Source organism: Oncorhynchus tshawytscha, linkage group LG01 (assembly GCF_018296145.1).
Source record: "Oncorhynchus tshawytscha isolate Ot180627B linkage group LG01, Otsh_v2.0, whole genome shotgun sequence".
NCBI classification, from domain to species: domain Eukaryota; kingdom Metazoa; phylum Chordata; class Actinopteri; order Salmoniformes; family Salmonidae; genus Oncorhynchus; species Oncorhynchus tshawytscha.
The window spans coordinates 82,618,410-82,646,024 of NC_056429.1; the positions used below are offsets into that span (position 1 = coordinate 82,618,410).

The window sequence follows — 27,615 nt, forward strand, 5'->3', positions numbered from 1 at the left end:
TCAGTCAAAATATTTTAATTGACACGAAGGATGCCGTTATAAGCCTGTGGATGAACATTACAACAATAAAATGATTATAAACGTTAGTTTGTACATACAAAGGCAGCACTTTTGGGGCATTGTGACAAGTAACAAAAGTGGTATTAATATAATAGCTATATACTGAGCCAGAATTGATCATTTTCCAGTTACCATGTCTCAGTGGATCCATTGCCAATTTCACTTGTGTATAAAACCTGCTCTCTACTGGCATAACATTTTACTACATGTATACCGGTTATAGATACCTATGTAATGAAGAAATGTTTCACTTTTGGCAAACAGTTGCACAATTACTTACATTCAAATTATGGTAAATATGGCAATGAAAGATTACATGAGAAACAAATATTGACTTGTGTGGAACTAAATAGCTTTCAAAATAGATGGTATAAGATTGAAAGAGTTGCATGCCATGGCGGGTTTTGGGTCTGCAGCATAAAAGGCAACATTGTGTTTATATCTGGGAAACAAGCAATGGAAAATTGCCAACATTAATAAAAGGTGTCACTAACAGAGAAAAATTGGGGGGGAAAATGTGTAGTGATATTTCATTATTATTGGCTTTCATTCTAAATGTAACAAGGTGCTAATTTGCATAGAATATAGTAGTAGTCAGCAATAAAACTCTAGGATACTTAAGATATACAAAATGTTGTATCTAAATCTCATACAATATTTGCACGTGTTTACACAAAGACTAACATCCAGAAATATTAATATATATTTCGTTTTTGGCAGAAAGCTAATCATTTGTAAATTATAGTACTGTATTTTAGTATACAATGATACTATCCTGATAACATGAAATATGATTACACATATCATGATAAAAAAAAACGTTTGAAAATGCAGTGGTGTAAAGTACTTAAGTAAAAATACTTTTTCTATTATGGGATCTTTACTTTTAATCAAGTGTGACAATTGGGGACTTTTTCCATCACTGTGAAAATGTATCAAGACTACACAATAACTGATTGCATATGCAGCAAAGAAAATAATTATCTTGCATATATTGTTTAGTACATTATGTTGTGTGTGTTAGTAGTTAGTAATGAAATGTTGCATTGGAGTGTGAGACACAAGTAAGGCTAAAATAAGGACATGCATCACAGGTTGATATAGGATCGTGTCTGGCATATTCTTATGGACTAGCACACTCATAGAAATAGAACGGCCATAGCACCTCTGAATTTAAATATTCTCATTCTAATTCTATGACTTCACTGTCCTGGTTGATGATGTCTTAATTTCCCTCTAATCACTTCCACCACACAGCTTCAGCAGCATCTTCTTGTAGTCACCAGAGGTATCACCCTATCAGATGGTGAAAAAAAACAGTATTAAATGCATCATTCTCCATTAGATAAACCAAGAAATTAATATAATTTACTTGTGAATTATTATTCATTCATTTCCATAATTTTGGCAGCAATCCATCTCCATAGCATAAAATCAATGGATTGGTTCCAATAAAATAATTTTAGCATAGTGATTATTTGTGTAAGGTACATACAGAGATGGCGGTGTACAGTGATTTCCCATAGGTCTGCTGATACACCTGTCTGATGTCCAGCATGTCCACCTCAGAGCGAGTCACCATGACCCGAATCAGAGTCCTGTCCTTGGTCCCAGCCCCCTGGGAACACATAGTACAGAGTCAATACTAAATATGAATTAAAGGATTTATATCACAAAGAGGGGTTAATGCGTCAGTATGCTTCGCTTGAAAAATGTGAAAAAAGCGACAATAGTACCGTTTGTCCATTTTGAGACACCGTAGCCAGTATACACTTCAAAATAGTCTGAATTAATCCAAGATGACTCAAGAAATCTGTCAATAATTGTGATATTTCTGCAATTTTATATTTAGCTAAGATATTTGGTGCAGTATTTATCAGTGAAAATATGTGCATGAAAACGAGTCGTCTCTCATTAAATTAAATGACAACAAAGACTTTATTGAAGAATCCCTACTGTTAACCAATCACAGACAAAGGGGCATAGACTTCAGCTACTGACTTTGGCTACCAACTTCGGCTTGCCTCGAGAAAATAAATGTGCCCGAAGAGTTGAAAAAACCCTTACCGAAATCCAAAACTTCACAAAATGTCATCATAATATCAGCATAATATAAGCATGAACTCTTCAGTCAACACAGTAGGTGCCATCCCATGAACTAGCCCTAAAACATAACTTGTTGTCTCCATCACCCCTATTACTAGCCTGTTCAACCTCTCGTATCTTCTGATCCCAAAGATTGGAAAGCTGCCGCGGTCATCCCCCTCTTCAAAGGGGGAGACACTCTAGACCCAAACTGTTACACACCAATATCTATCCTACCCTGCCTTTCTAAAGTCACCGACCATTTCGAATCCCACCGAACCGTCTCCGCTATGCAATCTGGTTTCCGAGCTGGTCATGGATGCACCTCAGCCACGCTCAAGGTGCTAAACAATATCATAACTGCCATCGATAAAAGATAATACTGTGCAGCCATCTTCATTGACCTGGCCAAGGCTTTCGACTTGTGTCAATCACTGCATTCTTATCGGTAGACTCAACAGCCTTGGTTTCTCAAATAACTGCCTCGCCTGGTTCACCAACTACTTCTCAGTTAGAGTTCAGTGTGTCAAATCGGAGGGCCTGTTGTCTGGAGCTCTGGAAGTCTCTATGGGGGTGCCACAGGGTTCAATTCTCGGGCCAACTCTTTTCTCTGCATACATCAATGATGTTGCTCTTGCAGCTGGTGATTCTCTGATCCACCTCTACACAGACACCATTCTGTATACTTCTGGCCCTTCTTTGGACACTGTGTTAACAAACCTGCAGACGAGATTCAATGCCATACAACACCCCTCCCGTGGCCTCCAACTGCTCTTAAATGCAAGTAAAACTAAATGCATGCTCTTCAACCGATCGCTGCCCGCAATCGCCCGCCTGTCTAACATCACTACTCCGGATGGCTCTGACTTAGAATATTTGGACAACTACAAATACCTAGGTGTCTGGTTAGACTGTAAACTCTCCTTCCAGACTCACATTAAGCATCTCCAAAATTAAATCTAGAATCGGCTTCCTATTTCACAACAAAGCATCCTTCACTCATGCTGCCAAACATATCCTTGTAAAACTATCCTACCGATCCTCGACTTCAGCGATGTAATTTACAAGATAGCCTACAACACTCTACTCAGCTAATTGGATGTCGTCTATCACAGTGCCATCCGTTTTGTCACCAAAGCCCCATATACTACCCACCACTGCGACCTGTATGCTCTTGTTGGCTGGCCCTCGCTTCATATTTGTCGCCAAACCCACTGGCTCCAGGTCATCTATAAGGGTCTTTGCTAGGTAAAGCCCTGCCTTATCTCAGCTCACTGGTCACCATAGCAGCACGCGCTCCAGCAGGTATATATCACCGGTCATCCCCAAAGCCAACTCCTCCTTTGGCCGCCTTCCTTCCAGTTCTCTGCTGCAAGTGACTGGAATGAATTGCAAAAATCACTGAAGCTGGAGTCTTATCTTCCTCACTAACTTTAAGCACCAGCTGTCAGAGCAGTTTACGGATCATTGCACCTGTACACAGCCCATCTGTAAATAGCCCATCCAACTACCTCATCCCCATATTGTTATTTATTTTTTTGCTCCTTTGCATCCCAGAATCTCTACTTGCACATCTATCACTCCAGTGTTTAACTGATAAATTGTAATTATTTCACCACTATGGCCTATTTATTGCCTTACCTCCCTATCCTTAATACATTTGCACACACTGTATATAGATTTTTCTATTGTGTTATGGACTGTACTTTTGTTGATCCCATGTGTAACTCTGTGTCGTTTGTGTCGCACTGCTTTGCTTTATCTTGGCCAGGTTGCAGTTGTAAATGAGAACTTGTTATCAACTGGCCTACCTGGTTAAATAAAGGTGAAATAAAAAATTTAAATCTTTAAAAATCACTACGGCGTCTAAATGTGTGTGTGTGTGTGTGTGTTAGTGCTTTTTGAGTTTGGTTCGGTTTCGGTTATTAAAAAAGAATCAAGGTTTTCTATTTCTATTTCGATTATTTGGGTTGAATGCTGTAACACACAATACTTTTTTAAAGGGTCCCATGATGGTAGTCACTGCCCATTACTACCTATCACTTCTTAAGCATATTTCTTTTTACTAAAATATTTCAGTTATGTATATTACATTTGTTTTATTTGACTGCTGCCTATGCGGTCTGACAAAAATCACTATTTTGTAGTTCTTCAAAGTAAATAAGGCATAATTATATGACTGCTGAATACCAACTATTAAATCACGTAGATTATGTATTTTCAGGTAGAGATACACTACATGAGCAAAAGTACATGGACACCTGCTCATCGAACATCTCATTCCAAAATCATGGGCATTAATATGGAGTTGGTCCCCCCCTTTGCTGCTATAACATTCTCCATTCTTCTGGGAAGGCTTTCCACTAGATGTTGGAACATTGCTGTGGGGACTTGCTTACATTCAGCCACAAGAGCATTAGTGAGATCGAGAACTGATGTTGGGCAATTAGGCCTGGCTCGCAATCGGTGTTCCAATTGATCCCAAAGGTGTTTGATGGGGTTGAGGTCAGGGCTCTGTGCAGGCCAGTCAAACTCTTCCACACCGATCTCAACAAACCATTTCTGTAGGGACCTCGCTTTGAGCACAGGGGCATTGTCATGCTGAAACAGGAAAGTCCTTCCCCAAACTGTTGCCACAAAGTTGGAAGCACAGAATCGTCTAGAATGTCATTGTATGCTGTAGCGTTAATACACTGCTCAAAAAAATAAAGGGAACACAAAAATAACACATCCTAGATCTGAATGAATGAAATATTCTTATTAAATACTTTTTTTTTTACATAGTTGAATGTGCTGACAACAAAATCACACAAAAATTATCAATGGAGGTCTGGATTTGGAGTCACACTCAAAATTAAAGTGGAAAACCAACACTACAGGCTGATCCAACCTTGATGTAATGTCCTTAAAACAAGTCAAAATTAGGCTCACTAGTGTGTGTGGCCTCCACGTGCCTGTATGACCTCCCTACAACGCCTGGGCATGCTCCTGATGAGGTGGCGGATGGTCTCCTGAGGGATCTCCTCCCAGACCTGGACTAAAGCATCCGCCAACTCCTGGACAGTATATGGTGCAACGTGGCGTTGGTGGATGGAGCGAGACATGACGTTCCATATGTGCTCAATTGGATTCAGGTCTGGGTAACGGGCGGGCCACCCCATAGCATCAATGCCTTCCTCTTGCAGGAACTGCTGACACACTCCAGCCACATGAGGTCTAGCATTGTCTTGCATTAGGAGAAACCTAGGGCCAGCCGCACCAGCATATGGTCTCACAAGGGGTCTGAGGATCTCATCTCTGTACCTAATGGCAGTCAGGCTACCTATGGCGAGCACATGGAGGGCTGTGCGGCCCCCCAAAGAAATGCCACCCCACACCATGACTGACCCACCACCAAACCGGTCATGCTGGAGGATGTTGCAGGCAGCAGAATGTTCTCCACGGCGTCTCCAGACTCTGTCACGTCTGTCACATGTGCTCAGTGTGAACCTGCTTTCATCTGTGAAGAGCACAGGACGCCAGTGGCGAATTTGCCAATCTTGGTGTTCTCTGGCAAATGCCAAACGTCCTGCACGGTGTTGGGCTGTAAGCACAACCCCCACCTGTGGACGTCGGGCCCTCATACCACCCTCATGGAGTCTGTTTCTGAACGTTTGAGCAGACACATGCACATTTGTGGCCTGCTGGAGGTCATTTTGCAGGGCTCTGGCAGTGCTCCTCCTTGCACAAAGGCGGAGGTAGCGGTCCTGCTGCTGGGTTGTTGCCCTCCTACGGCCTCCTCCACGTCTCCTGATGTACTGGCCTGTCTCCTGGTGGCGCCTCCATGCTCTGGACACTACGCTGACAGACACAGCAAACCTTCTTGCCACAGCTCGCATTGATGTGCCATCCTGGATGAGCTGCACTACCTGAGCCACTTGTGTGGGTTGTAGACTCCGTCTCATGCTACTACTAGAGTGAAAGCACTGCCAGCATTCAAAAGTGACTAAAACATCAGCCAGGAAGCATAGGAACTGAGAAGTGGTCTGTGGCCACCACCTGCAGAACCACTCCTTTATTGGGAGTGTCTCGCTAATTGCCTATAATTTCCACCTGTTGTCTATTCCATTTGCACAACAGCATGTGAGATTTATTGTCAATCAGTGTTGCTTCCTAAGTGGATAGTTTGATTTCACAGAAGTGTGATTGACTTGGAGTTACATTGTGTTGTTTAAGTGTTCCCTTTATTTTTTTGAGCAGTGAATTTCCCTTCACTGGATATAAGGGGCCTAACCCGAACCATGAAAAACAGCCACAGGCCATTATATTCCTCCTATACCAAACTTTACAGTTGGCACTATGCATTGGGGCAGGTAGCGTCCTCCTGGCATCCGCCAAAACCAGATTCGTCCTTCGGACTGCCAGATGATGAAGCGTAATTCATCACTACAGAGAACCCGTTTCCACTGCTCCAGAGTCCAATGGTGGCGAGCTTTACACCAGCCGACCCTTGGCATTGCACATCGTGATCTTAGGCTTGTGTGCGGCTACTCGGCCATGGAAACCCATTTCACAAAGCTCCCGACTAACAGTTATTGTGCTGACGTTGCTTCCAGCAGCAGTTTGGAACTCGGTGGTGAGTGTTGCAACCGAGGACAGGCGATTTTTACGCGCTATGTGCTTAAGCACTCAACGGTCCCGTTCTGTGAGCTTGTGTGGCCTACCACTTCGCTGCTGAGCCTTTGTTGCTCCTAGACATTTCCACTTCACAATAACAGCAGTTACAGTTGACTGGGGAAGCTCTAGCAGGAGAGACATTTTACGAACTGACTTGTTGGAAAGGTGGCATCCTATGACGGTGCCACGCTGAAGGTCACAGAGCTCTTCACTAAGTCCATTCTGCTGCCAATGTTTGTCTATGGAGAGTACATGGCTGCGTGCTCAATTTTATACACCTGACAGCAACGAGTGTGGCTGAAATAGCAGCATCCACTAATTTGAAGGAGCGTCAACAACTCCCCATTACATCGCACAGTTCTGGCGGGATCTGATTTATCTCTAGAAAAACAGAAGAAAAAAACTAAATGAAATGGAATTCAAATAATTGAACCCTGTCAATTAGTTGTTGAAAAAATGTTGGTTAATAGCTCAGCACTAGTGTGTGAAAATATGTCTAAGACACTATAGTTATAGTGACTACAAACAATGTCTCATGGCGGCTACCCGTAAACACGGTTGAAGAACATTTCCATCAGCGGAGTGAGAAACAGTTATTTCCTTACCGCCATGGCCTTGTGAAGCCTCTCTGCAAAGTATTCAGGAGTGTTCCTGATGCATTTCACTGCAACACAACAAGACAAGGCTTTACTTCATAGAGTTGAGACATGACTAATCTTCATATTGGCTTAGTCCCAAGTGGCAACCCATTCCTCCTTTAGAGCCCAATGTAGACACTGTGCATATCAAAACAAAACAAATCAGTGTGATCCTGAATCATATGATTTTCAACACTCATTATTCAACAGGAATTTCAGATCCAAAAAGTGCTAGATGGTTATTTCTGAACTTACCAACAGCCACCATGCCATCCTCCACGTCTCCAGACATCTCCCTGCAAATGCTCTTCACGATGTCTCTGCCACACATCTGTTGGTACTCATGGAACACTAGCAGAAACAAGAACCATGGCAAGGGTTGTTATAAACATGTCATAAGGTTGTTATAGCCATGGGCAGGGTTGTTATAATGTAGGCAGGGTTGTTATAAACATGTAATAAGGTAGTCATAATATACTAATGAGCCATGGCTGTTATAACCATGGGAAGGGTTGTAATAACATGTAATACGGTTGTTATAGCCATAGGCAGGGTGGTTATTTTTATTTATTTATTTATTTTACCTTTATTTAACCAGGTAGGCAAGTTGAGAACAAGTTCTCATTTACAATTGCGACCTGGCCAAGATAAAGCAAAGCAGTTTGACAGATACAACGACACAGAGTTACACATGGAGTAAAACAAACATACAGTCAATAATACAGTATAAACAAGTCTATATACAATGTGAGCAAATGAGGTGAGAAGGGAGGTAAAGGCAAAAAAGGCCATGGTGGCAAAGTAAATACAATATAGCAAGTAAAACACTGGAATGGTAGTTTTGCAATGGAAGAATGTGCAAAGTAGAAATACAAATAATGGGGTGCAAAGGAGCAAAATAAATAAATAAATTAAATACAGTTGGGAAAGAGGTAGTTGTTTGGCCTAAATTATAGGTGGGCTATGTACAGGTGCAGTAATCTGTGAGCTGCTCTGACAGTTGGTGCTTAAAGCTAGTGAGGGAGATAAGTGTTTCCAGTTTCAGAGATTTTTGTAGTTTGTTCCAGTCATTGGCAGCAGAGAACTGGAAGGAGAGGCGGCCAAAGAAAGAATTGGTTTTGGGGGTGACTAGAGTGATATACCTGCTGGAGCGTGTGCTACAGGTGGGAGATGCTATGGTGACCAGCGAGCTGAGATAAGGGGGGTCTTTACCTAGCAGGGTCTTGTAGATGACATGGAGCCAGTGGGTTTGGCGACGAGTATGAAGTGAGGGCCAGCCAACGAGAGCGTACAGGTCGCAATGGTGGGTAGTATATGGGGCTTTGGTGACAAAACGGATTGCACTGTGATAGACTGCATCCAATTTGTTGAGTAGGGTATTGGAGGCTATTTTGTAAATGACATTGCCAAAGTCGAGGATTGGTAGGATGGTCAGTAGAGGTGGATCAGAGACTCACCAGTAGCAAGAGCGACCTCATTGATGTATACAGAGAATAGAGTCGGTCCAAGAATTGAACCCTGTGGCACCCCCATAGAGACTGCCAGAGGTCCGGACAGCAGACCCTCCGATTTGACACACTGAACTCTATCAGAGAAGTAGTTGGTGAACCAGGCGAGGCAATCATTTGAGAAACCAAGGCTGTCGAGTCTGCCGATGAGGATGTGGTGATTGACAGAGTCGAAAGCCTTGGCCAGATCAATGAATACGGCTGCACAGTAATGTTTCTTATCGATGGCGGTTCAGATATCGTTTAGGACCTTGAGCGTGGCTGAGGTGCACCCATGACCAGCTCTGAAACCAGATTGCATAGCAGAGAAGGTATGGTGAGATTCGAAATGGTCAGTAATCTGTTTGTTGACTTGGCTTTCGAAGACCTTAGAAAGGCATGGTAGGATAGATATAGGTCTGTAGCAGTTTGGGTCAAGAGTGCCCCCCCCCCCTTTGAAGAGGGGGATGACCGCAGCTGCTTTCCAATCTTTGGGAATCTCAGACGACACGAAAGAGAGATTGAACAGGCTAGTAATAGGGGTGGCAACAATTTCGGCAGATAATTTTAGAAAGAAAGGGTCCAGATTGTCTAGCCCGGCTGATTTGTAGGGGTCCAGATTTTGCAGCTCTTTCAGAACATCAGCTGAATGGATTTGGGAGAAGGAGAAATGGGGAAGGCTTGGGCGAGTTGCTGTTGGGGGTGCAGTGCTGTTGACCGGGGTAGGAGTAGCCAGGTGGAAAGCATGGCCAGCCGTAGAAAAATGCTTATTGAAATTCTCAATTATGGTGGATTTATCAGTGGTGACAGTGTTTCCTATCTTCAGTGCAGTGGGCAGCTGGGAGGAGGTGTTCTTATTCTCCATGGACTTTACAGTGTCCCAGAACTTTTTTGAGTTAGTGTTGCAGAAAGCAAATTTCTGCTTGAAAAAGCTAGCCTTGGCTTTTCTAACTGCCTGTGTATAATGTATAACATGTAATACGGTCGTTATAGCCATAGGCAGGGTTGTTAAACATGTAATAAGGTTGTCATACTAATGAGCCATTGGCAGAGTTGCTAGAACCATGCGCCGGGTTGCTATAATCATGTAATAAAAAACCTGTAATTTGCTAGATATTGCTGCATTGTTGGAGCTAGAAACAAACATTTCGATGCACCTGCCATAACATCTCCACAACTGTGTACACGACCAATAAACTTTGACTAGATTTTTTAAGGTTGTTATAACGATAGGTAGAGTTGTTATAACCATACGCATGGTTGTTAAACATGTAATATGATTTTTTATAACCACTTAGTATATAATATACTAATATACTAATGAGCCATGGGCAGGGTTGTTATGACATTGGAACAACCAGTTAATATACATTAATATAGTGAATAAAATGTTTGTATAAATAGTGTTGGGATAATAGACATAGAAAAACAGGATATGAGGAAACAACCTCACTCAATATCTGAAAGGTTACAACCCTGTCGGCCAGAATAGTGAACTGACTTGGTAATATAAACACAGATACTGCAGATACAACATAACCCTACCTGCTCTCAGGTGGGGTTTGCTCCTGGCACACAGTATGGCGTTGAACTGGGACTCATCCGTCCCCACTTTGTTCTCCCCGGCAGCATACAGTTTCTAAACACACATCATAACAGGATCAGTTTCTAACACACAACATCACAAAAAAATCATGACATTCATGTACATCAACAGAGCATGTAAATTTGAATTATTTATGAATTGTAATATTGGAGCAGTTTATCATCAATCGGTTTCAGTATCTTCTTCTCGGCCATGTTGACGACCCAGCCTGGCGAGAGGCCAAAGACCAGTTTCTAACACAACATAACCAGTGTCTAACGCGCAACATAACCAGTTTCTAACACACAACATAACAGGATCAGTGTCTAACGCACAACATAACAGGATCAGTTTCTAACGCACAACATAACAGGATCAGTTTCTAACACACAACATAACAGGATCAGTTTCTAACACACATAACATGATCCATTTCTAACACACAACATAACAGGATCAGTTTCTAACACACAACACAACAGGATCAGTTTCTAACACACAACAGTATCAGTTTCTAACACACAACATAACAGGATCAGTTTCTAACACACAACAGTATCAGTTTCTAAAACACAACATAACAGGATCAGTTTCTAACACACAACATAACAGGATCAGTTTCTAACACACAACATAACAGGATCAATTTCTAACGCACAACATAACAGGATCAATTTCTAACGCACAACATAACAGGATCAGTGTCTAACACAACATAACAGGATCAGTTTCTAACACACAACATAACAGGATCAGTTTCTAACACACAACATAACAGGATCAATTTCTAACGCACAACATAACAGGATCAGTGTCTAACGCACAACATAACAGGATCAGTGTCTAACACAACATAACAGGATCAGTTTCTAACACACAACAGTATCAGTTTCTAACACACAACAGCATCCGTTTCTAACACACAACAGCATCCGTTTCTAACACACAACAGCATCCGTTTCTAACACACAACAGTATCAGTTTCTAACACACAACAGTATCAGTTTCTAACGCACAACATAACAGGATCAGCTTCTAACACACAACATAACAGGATCAGTTTCTAACACACAACATAACCTGATCAGTTTCTAACACACAACATAACCTGATCAGTTTCTAACACACAACATAACCTGATCAGTTTCTAACACACACCATAACCCGTTTCTAACACACAACATAACCCGTTTCTAACACACAACATAACCCGTTTCTAACACACAACATAACCCGTTTCTAACACACAACATAACCTGATCAGTGTCTAATGCACAACATAACATGATCCATTTCTAACACACAACATAACAGGATCAGTTTCTAACACACAACACAACAGGATCAGTTTCTAACACACAACATAACCTGATCAGTGTCTAACGCACAACATAACATGATCCATTTCTAACACACAACATAACAGGATCAGTTTCTAACACACAACACAACAGGATCAGTTTCTAACACACAACATAACAGGATCAGCTTCTACACCCAACATAACAGGATCAGTTTGTAACACACAACATAACAGGATCAGTTTCTAACACACAACATAACCAGTTTCTAACACACAACATAACCTGAACAGTTTCTAACACACAACATAACCTGAACAGTTTCTAACACACAACATAACCTGAACAGTTTCTAACACACAACATAACCCGTTTCTAACACACAACATAACCTGATCAGTTTCTAACACACAACATAACCTGATCAGTTTCTAACACACAACATAACCTGATCAGTTTCTAACACACAACATAAGCAGTTTCTAACACACAACATAACCTGATCAGTTTCTAACACACAACATAACCTGATCAGTTTCTAACACACAACATAAGCAGTTTCTAACACACAACATAAGCAGTTTCTAACACACAACATAACCAGTTTCTAACACACAACATAACCCGTTTCTAACACACAACATAACCTGATCAGTTTCTAACACACAACATAACCTGATCAGTTTCTAACACACAACATAACCCGTTTCTAACACACAACATAACATGTTCAGTTTCTAACACACAACATAACAGGATCAGTTTCTAACACACAACATAACAGGATCAGTTTCTAACACACAACATAACAGGATCAGTTTCTAACACACAACATAACAGGATCAGTTTCTAACACACAACATAACCAGTTTCTAACACACAACTGCTTTTAAGCTCTAGTAAAACTATATACATGCTTTTCAACCCATCGCTGCCCGCACCTGCCCGCCGGACCAGCATCACTACTCTGGACGGTTCTGATTTAGAATATGTGGACAACTACAAATACCTAGGTGTCTGGCTAGACTGTAAACTCTCCTTCCAGGGTCACATTAAACATCTCCAATACAAAATTAAATCTAGAGTCGGCTTCCTATTTCGCAACAAAGCATCCTTCACTCACGCTGCCAAACTTATCCTCGTAAAGCTGACTATCCTACCAATCCTCGACTTCGGCGATGTCATTTACAAAATAGCCTCAAACACTCTACTCAGCAAACTGGATGCACTCTATCACAGTGCCACCCGTTTTGTCACCAAAGCCCCATATACCACCCAACATTACGACCTGTATGCTCTCGTCGGCTGGCCCTCGCTGCATATTCATCGCCAGACCCACTGGCTCCAGGTCATCTATAAGTTGTTGTTAGGTAAAGCCCTGCCTTATCTCGGCTCACTGGTCACGATAACAACACCCACCCGTAGTACATGCTCCAGCAGGTATATCTCACTGGTCATCCCCAAAACCAACACCTCTTTGGCCGCCTTTCCTTCCAATTCTCTGCTGCCAAGGACTGGAACGAATTGCAAAAAAATAAAATAAAATAAAAAAATAAATCGCTGAAGCTGGAGACTTATATTTCCATCACTAACTTTAAACATCAGCTAACCGATCGCTGCAGCTGTACATAGCCCATCTGTAAATAGCCCATCCAATCTACCTACCTCATCCCCATATTGTTATTATTTACTTTTTTGCACAACAGTATTTCTACTTGCACATCATCATCTGCACATCTATCACTCCAGTGTTCATTTGCTAAATTGAAATTACTTCGCTACTATGGCCTATTTATTGCCTTACCTCCTCACTTGCACACACTGTATAAAGACTTTCTTTTTTTATGTTGTGTTATTGACTGTATGTTTGTTTATTCCATGTGTAACTCTGTTGTTTGTGTCGCACTGCTTTGCTTTATCTTGGCCAGGTCGCAGTTGTAAACGAGAACTTGTTCTCAACTGGCCTACCCGGTTAAATAATGGTAAAATAAAAAAATAAAAAATGAACAATAAACAACATGATCAGTTTCTAACGCACAATATGATCAGTATCTAACACAAAATAACTATCAGTAGAAGCATGAAATGCTTGTCTAACTCTTTCGAATCATATATTATATCTTTGGAATCATATCGGTTGCCAATATTTTTTGAATGAGATTTTTTAAAGATGAATATTGGCAGATACATGCTTCCTTAAGTAAAGTTTCAGATCAGAAATGAAACAAATAATGTCCAATTTCTTATAAGCCTACTGGGTATATAAGCACTATTGTAACATCAGAAAGATCTTTAAAACTATTTAAATGCTATTATATTAACAGAACAAGAAACAGTGATCACCTGAGCATCCTGTTTGGCCATGTTGATGTCCACTTGTTCCCTCTCATCTCGATTTCCCTTCAAACAGGAAACAAAAAAAAGGTTTTACTACAAAAGAAATGGATACGTCCCAAATGGCATCTTATTCCCTATATAGTGCACTGCTTTTGACCAGTGCCTGGGAGGCAGACGATATTATTCCACGGGAGGAAAAAAAATCTGGAAACCCTTACAAACTATGAACAGTGGAATACTCGTAGCCTGGAAGGAATTTGAGGCATGGAAACTCAACTTCTCCTCTACCAATTTCAGTAATTGCTTCCATAAATCTTCCAGGATATCTTTATGGGCTGCGTCCTAAATTACACCCTATTCCATTTATAGTGCACTACTTTTGACCAGGCCCATACGGTTCTTGTCAAAAGTAGTGCACCATATAGGGAATAGGTTACAGTTTTGGGATGCATGCATTGCTTCTTGAAAAATCCAAACCCAGCCGCATCAGAAGTTTTGGGCACATATTCGCAGTAGAAAGGGGTTTGTTTACATTGAAATGGATACGATCATTCAACTTCATATACAGCTCCTGCAAGTTAACAAACAAGTAATCAGATGGTCATCGTCTACAACATTGCAGATGTCATTGGAGGACTGATTACGTAGCAAGCCAGCGAGGCAAGGTAAAATATCCCAAATAGAGCTAGGTAAAGCCAGAAGAATAATAACTTGTTGAACATAGCTATAGCCATCAGTCTTGTGTGTTTCATGGTCATCACTCACACACTACTAAGTTTGTCAATGTCCCAACATCAGTGTATCTGCTACATGACGTTTTGCTGTGAGCATATGTGTGCACCACTCCAATATGACGTTTGCTTGCAAACAAAAAATGGCTCTATAGTAGGCTCTACATCCTGACTCCTGACTCAGGAAGAGGCTATAGTAGATGTTTATCTTGAGAGGGAAATATCAGTTTCATACAAATTTGGTTTCCCCGAGTCTTTTTCACTTGTTCACTTCATTAAAATAATATAACATTTCAAAAATTGTTAACACAAATTAAAGATATGTCTAATTTGTAGCCATTAGATAGCCAGTTTGAAGTGCAAGAGCACCGACTTTGTTGAGTATTAGGCTGTCATCATGAATCAGCTTTAGCCTTCACTGTCAAAGATGTTACGCAATGATAACGATTAACAACACATCAATAACATAACAAAAACCCATCGATAACATATCAATAAAAAGTTACCTGACAGAGTGAGACGAGGAGCCTACGGAAGTGTCCTGAGGTGTCGTTACTAATGGAATCCTCTAGGGTCTTACCATACTCTGAAACAAACAGCATTTCAATACATAGTCTTAAACTAACGCCATTTCAGTCAGTTACTCTGAAACACACAGCCTTTCAATACATAGTCTTAAACTAACACCATTTCAGTCAGTTACTCTGAAACACACAGCCTTTCAATACATAGTCTTAAACTAACGCCATTTCAGTCAGTTACTCTGAAACACACAGCCTTTCAATACATTGTCTTAAACTAACGCCATTTCAGTCAGTTACTCTAAACACAGGGCAGGTGTCTAGGCTCCTTACTTTTTCCAATCTTTACTAATGCCATGCCACTGGCATACAGATGACTCAACACTATACATGTCAGCTACTACAGTGACTGAAATGACTGCAACACTCAACAAAGAGCTGCAGTTAGTTTCAGAGTGGGTGGCAAAGAATAAGTTAGTCCTAAATATTAATAAAACTAAAAGCATTGTACTTGGGACAAATCATTCACTAAACCTCAACTAAATCATGTTGAAATTGAGCAAGTTGAGGTGACTAAACTGCTTGGAGTAACCCTGGATTGTAAACGGTCATCAAAACATATTGATACATAAGATGGGGAGAAGTCTATCCATAATAAAGAGCTGCTCTGCCTTTTTAACAACACTATCAACAAGGCAGGTCCTACAGGTCCTAGTTTTGTTGCACCTGGATTACTGTTCAGTCATGTGGTCAGTTGCCACAAACACACGATAACATACGCACTATACACACACGTACACATGGATTTTGTACTGAAGATATGTGGTAGTGGTGGAGTAGGGGCCTGAGGGCACACAGTGTGTTGTGAAATCTGTGAATGTATTGTAATATTTTTTCAATTGTATAAACTGCCTTAACTCTGCTGGACCCCAGGAAGAGTAGCTGCTGCCTTGGCATTTTAGCTACTGTTGCCTTGGCAGCAGCTAATGGGGATCCATAATAAATACACAGCTCTTACCATGTTTGTAAATTTGATTGATTTCTCTGATTTCTGCATTGGAGCGAGATGACAGGATCTCAATCAGACATGCTTCATCAGTACCTGCACCCTGAGAACAAACCAGCCAGGGTTAAGTATACAGTAAATATATAAATGCTATGTGTATGAGTTCCAGAAATGATCTAGAAGACAATAATAATTACTGGCCAGGTGCAATAAAGTAATACTTATTCTCTACAGCTACAGTGAATCACCACATAGTTCACCATATAGTTTGTGGTTCAAGATAAGAATACATCATGGCCCAAGTAATACTTGTTCTCTACAAGCTACAGTAAGTATCTAAATCTTGTTCACCAGATAGTAAGATGGGTGATTCCTCAGGCCTCAACATACCTGACTTTGTCTGTCTTTAATGGAGCTTTCTGTTTCATACTGAAATGACTCACAAAGAGGCCTAATATAAAGAGTGGAATAACCTGGGTGGTGTTCAGTAGGCACGAAACAAAAGAAAACGGTCCATAACGGACTGAAATAGGGAGGTAATATCAGAACTTGTCCAATAAAAAGCGTGTTTCTGTTTTGTTTCAAAATGTTACCCTACGTTTTGCTCTAATGCACATGAACCTGGTATAAGAGTAAACAAAAGGACCCGTTCAAACCGATATGGCTTCTTTGAGTTCAGATGCATCGAACTTGGCTGGTGTCTGCAACATGGCAATAGCCAGCTTCTCAAAACTCCCAGTCAGCTCAGACTTTAGATCGTGGAATAAATCCTGTGAAATAGAAGATTGTGTAAGAGGTCACTCAACATACAGTAAATCTGTGCCCCAAATGTGCTGCTGCTCCACCCTATTCCCTATATAGCGCACTACTTTCAACCAGGGCTCATAGGGGAATAGGGTGCCATTTGAGACTGTGGTGTAAATTAAATATTAATTACATACTATACTGTTTAATTAGACACAGTGTCTCCCGACCCCTCCTGTCTCAGCCTCCAGTATTTATGCTGCAATAGTTTATGTGTCAGGGGGCTAGGGTCAGTCTGTTATATCTGGAGTATTTCTCCTGTCTTATCCGGTGTCCTGTGTGAATTGAAGTATTCTCTCTCTCTCTGTCTCTCTCTCCGTGTTTCTCTCTCTCTCTCTCTCCCTCTCTCCCTGTGCCCTAGGACCATACCTCAGGACTACCTGGCCTGATGACACCATGCGGTCCCCAGTCCACCTGGTTGTGCTGGTGCTCCAGTTTCAACTGTTCTGCCTGCAGCTATGGAACCCTGACCTGTTCACCGGACGTGCTACCTGTCCCAGACCTGCTGTTTTAAACTCTCTAGAGACAGCAGGAGTGGTAGAGATACTCTGAATGATCGGCAATAAAAAGCCAACTGACATTTACTCCTGAGGTGCTGACCCCTTGCACCGTCTACAACCACTGTGATTATTATTATTTGACTCTGCTGGTCATCTATGAACATCTTGGCCATGTTCTGTTATAATCTCCACCCGGCACAGCCAGAAGAGGACTGGCCACCCCTCATAGCCTGGTTCATCTCTAGGTTCTGGCCTTTCTAGGGTGTTTTTCCTAGCCACCGTGCTTCTACACCTGCATTGCTTGCTGTTTGGGGTTTAAGCTGGGTTTCTGTACAGCACTTTATGACATCAGCTGATGTAAGAAGGGCTTTATAAATAAATTTGATTGACATACTATGCTGTTTTACTTAAGATAAGTGTCTATTGTTATATGTTAGTATTTTTACTGATACAGGCTTGTCGTGTGACTTAGTCATAAATCTTGGCATACAGATAAGAGCCGTTCGGGTGAGACCTCAGTATGTCAAATCCTGTTTTCACAATCTACAGGAACTTAGATGTGTGAAAACAAGCAGGAAGGTTGACAGTTGATGTTGCCACCATTATCTGAACAGACAAGCTAAATCTGCTTTTACACACCATGTTCCGTCCCTGTTTCCATCTGCTAAACTGCCACGTAGACAAAATAGGTGGTAGTTTTTCTATAAGAGAGAGAACTCTGTTCATTGGACTTTCCTAACGACGCACTGAGTGGTTGTTATTGATTGCTTCATTTTTGCAAATGTTATAATAAAGTTGTTTTGAAGAATACAGTCTCGCTCTCCTTTTGGTTACAATTACCACTACAGGACGCAGACATAGATGAACACTACATGGAAGTTAAACTAACAGCAACAATAGAAGAAACCATAGTCATTACTCTAGTATAAACCTCACCTTCCCATAAGTGGTTTTGTAGGCTGCAACCATTGGAACCCTCTGCTTGCTGGTGCGGCTTCCAAGAAGCTCAATTATAGCGGACTCATCCGTGCCTGTTGAAAATAATCTATTATTAGCATTATTAGCAGTTTAACTGGTAGTAGATGGAATGTGTATCACTAAATAGTGTGCTCTTAATTGTATAATATTCTACATATGCATCTAGCCATTGAAGATTTATAGAATATAATAAAATAACTTTTTTTCCCCAGAAGGAACTTCAGTTATGTAATGTGCATCTCTAAATAAAGTGTTATTAGAATTTGACTGACTCTCATCAAATCCTTCATACATCTATCCATGATAGTGGAATGTCTATAATGATGAACTACTGACCAAAGCCCTTCATGGCCTTGCGGAGGACTTCCACATCCCTCAGAGGGTCAGCACCTGGGTGGTCCTTTATCGCACCCCTGTAGCCTCTCTAATGACAAATAGAAACAAGTACTGAAAATGAAGCAAGGAAATACTGAAACAAGGAAATACTGAAACAAGGCTATACAGAAACAAGGAAATACTGAAACAAGGCTATACAGAAACAAGGAAATACTGAAACAAGGAAATACTGAAACAAGGAAATACTTTGTAAAGTATATTAAGAAAAAGCTATGTAAATACAGGTTAATGGTTTCAGTCCACATGACACAAACTGAAAAAGAAACAAGAGATTCTCACATTGATGGCAGGTGAATGGGGAGTAGCCGGAGCACCACCTCCGTATCCTGGCATGGAGGGGTTGGGTGCCGGGGCTCCTCCAGGGTAGCCAGGCATGGGCTGCTGTCCTGGGGCAGGGCCTCCTGGGTACCCCTGGGGTGGAGATGGAGCAGGACCGCCTGGGTATCCCTGGGGCATACCTCCGCCTGGCTGGAATGGAGAAAAGGAGGTGATTAGCTGGTATCACATTACTGGCTCTGGCTATGTCCCAAATGGCACCCTATTCCCTAAATAGTGCACTACTTTTGACCAGGGCCCATAGGAATGGGGAGCCATTTGGGACATAATGACATGGTAACAGACTCCATACATGTTACAGGGTGTGTAGATCAGGTCGTAAATAGAACCCGCTGATTTAGAGCCGTACAATATGTTGGTAGTTACTTGGTTCTTAGTTAGCTACTTGATTCAAGATAATAAGTCATATTTACCATTCCACCAGCAGGGGCTCCACCCCAACCACCTAGAGAATGAAGAGACAACAAGTGAGTGATGTAGCATGATTTTAATGAACAGGATAACTCCAAACCAGAGCAAGCACACTTTTGCACTACCATGAAAACAAAATACTAATGTAATCCCAAAATAATAGCCTTACCTTGTGCTGGAGGAATGGAAGGATAACCTCCGGCCTGCTGGGGAGGGTAGCCCCCTGCCTGGGGGGGGTAGCCGCCGGCTTGGGTTGGGTAGCCGCTGGCCTGGGGTGGGTAGCCACCGGCCTGGGGTGGGTAGCCTCCTGCTTGGGGGGGATATGCACCCGGTTGTGGGGGGTAACCACCTGCCTGGGGAGGGTAGCCACCTGCCTGGGGAGGGTAGCCACCTGCCTGGGGAGGGTAGCCACCTGCCTGGGGAGGGTAGCCACCTGCCTGGGGAGGGTAGCCACCTGCCTGGGGAGGGTAGCCACCGGAGGGAGGGTAACCTGGATAACTCATCTTTAGGACCTGAAAGAAAGGAAGCATGAGAAGGTGAGGCATAAGTATTTATAAATATATATATATATATGTACACAGTTGAACTCTGGACCACCTATACTCCACACAGAGATGCATACAAAGCTCTCTCGCCCCCTCCATTTGGCAAATCTGACTATAATTCTATCCTCCTGATTCCTGCTTACAAGCAAAAATTAAACCAGGAAGCATCACTGACTAGATCAATAAAAAAGTGGTCAGATGACGTAGATGCTAAGCTACAGGACTGTTTTGCTAGCACAGACTGGAATATGTTCCCGGATTCCTCCGATGGCATTGAGGAGTATACCACATCAGTCATTGGCTTCATCAATAAGTGCATCGATGACGTCTTCCCCACAGTGGCTGTACGTACCATACCCCAACCAGAAACCATGGATTACATGCAGCATCCACACTGAGCTAAAGGCTAGAGCTGCCTCTTTCAAGGAGCGGGACTCCAACCCGGAAGCTTATAAGAAATCCCGCTATCCCCTCCGACGAACCATCAAACAGGCAAAGCATCAATACAGGACTAAGATCGAGTCCTACTACACCGGCTCTGATGCTCGTCGGATGTGTCAGGGCCTGCAAACCATTTCAGACTACAAAGGGAAGCACAGCCGAGAGCTGCCCAGTGACACAAGCCTACCGGACGAGCTAAACAATTTCTATGCTCACTTCGAGGAAAATAACACTGAAACATGCATGAGAGCACCAGCTGTACCGGAAGATTATGTGATCACGCTCTCCGCAGCCGATGTGAGTAAGACCTTTAGACAGGTCAACATTCACAAGGCCGCAGGGCCAGATGGATTACCAGGACATGTACTGCAAGCATGCTCTGACCAACCAGCAAATGTCTTCACTGACATTTTCAACCTCTCCCTGTCCGAGCCTGTAATACCAACATGTTTTAAGCAGACCACCATAGTGCCTGTGCCCAAGAACACTTAGGTAATCTGCCTAAATGACTACCGACCCATAGCACTCACGTCTGTAGCCATGAAGTGCTTTGAAAGGCTGGTTATGGCTCATATTTTATATTTCACCATTATTTAACCAGGTAGGCCAGTTGAGAACAAGTTATCATTTACAACTGTGACCTGGCCAAGATAAAGCAAAGCAGTGCGACAAAAACAACAACACAGAGTTACACATGTGATAAACAAACGTACAGTCAATAACAAAATAGAATGTACAGTGTGCAAATGTAGTACGATTAGGGAGGTAAAGCAATAAATAGGCCATAGAGGCAAAATAATTACAATTTAGCATTAACACTGGAGTGACAGATGTGCAGATGATGGTGTGCAAGTAGAGATACTGGGTTGCAAAAGAGCAACAAAAGAAATAACAATATGGGGGATGAGGTAGTTGGATGGGCTATTTACAGATGTTGCTATGGTGACCAGTGAGCTGAGATAAGGCGGGGCTTTACCTAGCAAAAACGTATAGATGACCTAGAGCCAGTGAGTTTGGCGACAAACATGTATCAACACCATCATCCCAGAAACCCTAGACCCACTCCAATTTGCATACGACCCCTACAGATCCACAGATGAAGCAGTCTCTATTGCACTCCACACTGCCCTTTCCCACCTGGACAAAAGGAACACCTATGTGAGAATGATATTTATTGACTACAGCTCAGCGTTCAACACCATAGTGCCCTCAAAGCTCATCAACAAGTTAAGGACCCTAGGACTAAACACCTCCCTCTGCAACTGGTTCCTGTACTTCCTGATGGGCCATCCCCAGGTGGTAAGGGTAGGTAACAACACATCCGCCATGCTGATCCTCAACACAGGGGCCCCTCAGGGGTGCGTGCAGCCCCCTCCTTTACTCCCTGTTCACTCATGACTGCACGGCCTGGCACGACCTCAAACCATCATTAAATTTGCAGGATAACACAACAGTGGTAGGCCTGACCACCGACAACAACGAGACAGCCTATAGGGAGGTCAGAGACCTGGCCGTGTGGTGCAAGGACAACAACCTCTCCTTCAACGTGATCAAAATAAAGGAGATGACTGTGGACTACAGGAAAAAGAGGACTGAGCATGGCCACATTCTCATTGACGGAGCGGCAGTGGAGCAGGTTGAGAGCTTCAAGTTCCTTGGTGTCCACATCACCAACAAACTAACATGGTCCAAGCACACCATGACAGTCGTGAAGCAGGCACGACAAAACCTATTCCCCTCAGGAGACTGAAAAGATTTAGCATGGGTCCTCAGATCCTCAAAAGGTTTTACAGCTGCACCATTGAGAGCTTCCTGACTGGTTGCATGACTGCCTGGTATGGTAACTGCTCGACCTCCGACCGCAAGGCACTACAGAGGGTAGTGTGAATGGCCCAGTACATCACTGGGGCCAAGCTTCCTGCCATCCAGGACCTCTATACCAGGCAGTGTCAGAGGAAGGCCCTGAAAAATGTCAAAGACTCCAGCCACCCTAGTCATAGACTGTTCACTCTGCTACCACACGGCAAGCAGTACCGGAGCACCATGTCTAGGTCCAAGAGGCATCTAAACAGCTTCTACCCCCAATAAGACTACTGAACATCTAGTCAAATGGCTACCGAAACCATTCACATTGCCCCCCTCCCCACCACTACCACTCTCTGTTGTCATCTATGCATAGTCACCTTAATTAACTCTACCTACATGTACATACTGCCTCAACTAACCGGTACCCCCGCACATTGTACCGGCACCCCCCTGTACATAGTTATTTTTTCTTTTTACTTCTCCTCTTTAATTACTTGTTACTTTTATTCTTATCCATATTTCTTTTAACTGCACTGTCGGTTAGGGGCTCGTAAGTAAGCATTTCATTGCAAGGTCTACACCTGTTGTATTCGGCGCATATGACTAATAAAATTTGATTTATCTTTTTTTGAACTGCCAGTTCTTTTGTTTTCTTCATGGTGTTGGATGACAAAGGGATATTGCATGTGTGTTACCTCATTTTTATACCCTACTGAAACAGAAAGTGATGTAATGCCTCAATATAGTTCCTTAAGACTTAGATAAACATAAATAAGTGGAATTTAATTACTGGTTTAATTTTGGAAAATGTTATTTACAATAATCTTTAAGGGTGCCATTAATTGTGAAACCTTGATTTAGAGGACAATGATTTTTAATAAAATCAATAAATGATTTAAAGTGGGTTCCATTGAAAAATTGATAAAGTACAGTATTTCTCAAATGTTGGTATTTTGAGTTTCTCTCTATAATTATATTGTATATATTTAAAGTATTGCTTGTGCATTGCCAGTCAGGGGTTCCAGTAATGTTGGAGCTCACTGAACATAAAATACATTCAGGTACAAAATTATTGGGACCTTTGATACAGACGTCCAAACAATACTGAATGAAATAAATAATTGCAATATTGCATGCAACAAAAAAAAAAAAAAGGGAAATTATATTTTATACTAATACAATTTCTCAGAGAAATACATTTTAACCTGTAATCAAAGAGGTAAAAATTATTGGTACCCCTGTTTTCAATTCTAAGCCACCCTCCCCTTGCGAGGATAACAACATTGAGCCTTTTTCTAATATGTTTAAAGAGATTGGAGAACAATTGGGTCGGATCTTAGGCCATTACATAATCTTGTCAGATCCTTGATATCCTTCATCTGCGCTTATGGACTGCCCTCTTCAATTCAAATCACAGGTTTTCAATGGAGTTCAAGTCTGGAGACTGAGATGGCCATTGCAAAATGCTTGATTTTGTGGTCAGTTACCCATTTCTTTGTGGATTTTGATGTGTGCTTGGGGTTATTGTCTTGCTAGAAGATCCACTTGAGGCCAAGTTTCAGCCTCCTGGCAGAGGCAACCAAGTTTTTGGCTAAAATGTCCTGGTACTTGTTAGAGTTCATGATGCCGTTGACCTTAAGAAGGACCCCAGGACCAGTAGAAGCTAAACAGACCCATAATATCAAAGGTCCACTACAATATTTTACAATGCTATTGCCTGGCACTTGGATTGGAACTGGTACTACGGTAAGATGACAAAAAAGTAGAGCTCTTTGGCCTGGATGCATTAACAGAAAAGTACCTATCACCTACTGTAAAATATGGTGGTTGATCTTTGATGTTACGGTTATTTTTATTGCTTCCACTGGTTCTGGGGCACTTGTTATGGTCAACACATACAGGAACATACATAGGTGGTACCGGGAAGACATTTAAATATACTTTCACCACTGGGTAAGTTTCTCAAAACCAAGTGAAATCGCAAAAGAAGTGTCTGGACACTTCTACAACATACCATTTAAAGCCAAAATACAGATTTGGTTAAAAAAAAAGAGAAAAGTTAAAGGATGAGTTAAGCATACACAGACATTTCCATGTGACAAGATTTCCAGGCATTGGATTATTACATAAGAGAAAGCTCATTGTTTTGAGCAACTCCTACTTCCCCTTAGAATTGCCAAGTTAAATAAAGGGTAAATGGGATAAAAAAGTTTGAGTCTTCCTTCCTTTCCAAAACACACTGTAAGGACAATGACATTACGTACCTTGCCTAAAGGATCAGAGGAAGCATAATTACTGGGGAAAATAGCTGACCAAATATTCTATTCAAAGAATAAAACTGCTAATTTTATTCAGGGAATAAAGATTTGTAAAGACATAGTTCACTAAATATACTCAAATTATAATAGAGAAGTAAAAGTTTCACAGGCAAATGGAGAATTGATGTGCCTCGCATAGGCTACATGGAGTAGTTGAGATGAATGATATGACTCCGGGATCAAATGAACAAACAGTAGACACTACTACAGACTCTTGACCAGTTTACCAGTATTCCACTATCATGACTTGATGTGAAGCCGGGGTATACCACAATAAACATAAACTGCCTTGCAGGTTTCTGGTTTCAGGGCCTGTAATCGCAAAGTGGTGCACTAGGTTCAGTTTTGCCTTTTAAATCATAATTAATACAAGGGAGACCTGTACTTACATCAGCACTCCTAATTTGAAACACTCCCTGGACTGGATAACCCGAAAGAGCAACATAACCAGTGACATATGGAGGGGCGATTGGGTGTTCCCCACCCCCTCCCCTCTGACACGACACACGTTCCGGTGTTGTGCCGAAAATCTCAGTTAGGCTGCATTTCATTTTTTTTTTTATGGCAGTTTGATCGCAGGGGATTCACTAGTAATGTCTACAGTTTTCAGTTTGGCTATTTGTTTCAAGTGTATTAGTCTAAATAAATCTATGCCAAAATGCGTCATCTCTCCCATGTCTTATTCGACGAGTAGTTGTTCTGAAATGTTTATTGCTTGCCTACATTTTACTCATTCCTCCATGTTTAATATAACACACATACATTAATTATTAATTTCGGTTGCCTGTTAAATTGGTTCTATAGAAAGTATTTGACTCTGATGTGTGCCACAGAAAATATTTGACTCTAGACACAAAATTAAGGAATTAGAAGGGGGGAGAATTTCAGCAGGCAAGAAAATAAAATGAAATGAAACGCAACCTAACGTGATCATTGACAGCAGCCTTGAAGGACACAAATAATAAATACTTTCTGCTAAGATCAGTGAAATGTAGGCTACACTGACAACGGAGTGAAGAGCAGAAATCTCAACTAGCAAGCAAGTCGCAGCAATGAAGAATTGAGTGTGCGCGTTCACGCGAAGGGGGAGAGAATTCTGGCAGCGGGCGATTTTCGGCACAACACTGGGATCTCAGTCGTATCTACCCTAAACACGGATTAATCTGAAAAAAACAGGCCGGGAGGCGGGCCCAGTACAGGCCTAATGCAAAGTTTAAGAATGAAAGTCATTGCTAGAGAACTAGCTTCGAACACACGACAATGTGGCTATCAAGGCTTGATTCTTCGATTTGAACACAACAAAATAACGAAATAAAACCATAAAGCAAATAATTTCATAAAACAACATACTTTCGGCTACATCAGACTAGAACGGTTGTTACGATGTAACCTTCCAGCCTATCAGAATAGTCTGTGTTGTCTCATGTTTCATGTGTTCATTTATCCGCTGAATAATAAATATATGTATGATACACTGAGGTTGTTACATAATATTACAATGTAGCCATCCAATACATATCACATTGTAGCCCAGTAGCCTACGCGTCCCGAGTTGAGGCAAAATGGCAGTTTGAGATTAAACTATAGCCTCTATTGCGTAGGTCTAATTAGAAAACCTGGTCGATCTGCCAAGTAGGTTCATGTTGGAGAGGAAAAATATGACAAAAAGTGTAGCGATTAAACAAGTGGCAATAACTAAATCCAGGATCGTTAACAAATAAGAGCGTTTTCAAAGGGCGATGATGGGCTGGGTGTTGAAACGAGATGCTTTGCTCTGACAGAAAATTTACAGAATAGATAAATAAAGCCAGTCAGAAGATTAAACCTGCCCACAATTCTAGAAGCACATTTCGAGAAATAGTCGAGTTCACTTGGATCGGTAAAAAAGCTAACGTTTAAGAATATAACCCTATAAAATCAAAATAACTTGTCTTACTTGGTTTTGACGGCGGGGCCGTTGAAGGGGAGAGATTCAGGAAGTAGTATGGGTGGGTCAGTGTATTTGTTGTGCTTTTTTATTTTTGATCATTATAGACACATCTGTGTTTGCAAACATTGCCGCAGGAGGGTGATGCTCGGAAGTTGGTGGCAGAACACGGCGGAGTTCTTATAAAACGCCAGCTAAAAAAAAACTATATTTATGTTACTTATGAGTGCATTTCACACTACTTTTGGATTACAATTGGATTTTAAGGCTCGTATGAATGTCCTGCTTAATATAATGTCTGTGTCATCATCGCAAATCAACTGCATTATACACTGCTCTAAAAAGTAAAGGGAACACTTAAACAACACAATGTAACTCCAAGTCAATCACACTTCTGTGAAATCAAACTGTCCACTTAGGAAGCAAACTGAGTGACAATAAATTTCACATGCTGTTGTGCAAATGGAATAGACAACAGGTGGAAATTATAGGCAATTAGCAAGACACCCCCAATAAAAGTGGTTCTGCAGGTGGTAACCACAGACCACTTCTCAGTTCCTATGCTTCCTGGCTGATGTTTTGGTCACTTTTGAATGCTGGCAGTGCTTTCACTCTAGTGGTAGCATGAGACGGAGTCTACAACCCACACAAGTGGCTCAGGTAGTGCAGCTCATCCAGGATGGCACATCAATGCGAGTTGTGGCAAGAAGGTTTGCTGTGTCTGTCAGCATAGTGTCCAGAACATG

The 27,615-nt window shown here is 41.7% G+C and overlaps 1 protein-coding gene across 2 annotated transcripts; it reads right to left on the bottom strand.

Moving 5' to 3' along the window:
- On the bottom strand, positions 1 to 27,021 carry LOC112258090 (annexin A4). 2 transcript variants are annotated; one of them, XM_042326596.1, is made up of 16 exons: positions 26,879 to 27,021; positions 20,224 to 20,344; positions 20,002 to 20,181; positions 19,835 to 19,866; positions 19,365 to 19,553; positions 19,026 to 19,113; positions 18,648 to 18,742; positions 17,064 to 17,177; positions 16,420 to 16,510; positions 15,387 to 15,466; positions 14,156 to 14,212; positions 10,472 to 10,565; positions 7,695 to 7,790; positions 7,407 to 7,465; positions 1,556 to 1,678; positions 1 to 1,356 (listed from the first exon to the last, which is right to left on the bottom strand). In XM_042326596.1, exons 2-16 carry the CDS (start codon positions 20,333 to 20,335, stop codon positions 1,297 to 1,299), a joined length of 1,470 nt encoding a protein of 489 aa, XP_042182530.1. In that variant the 5' UTR covers positions 20,336 to 20,344; positions 26,879 to 27,021; the 3' UTR covers positions 1 to 1,296. The 2 variants fall into 2 exon arrangements, with proteins under 2 accessions (XP_042182530.1, XP_024287970.2); XM_024432202.2 differs by having other exon boundaries at positions 20,002 to 20,344.
- Positions 27,022 to 27,615: the final 594 nt, after the last annotated feature.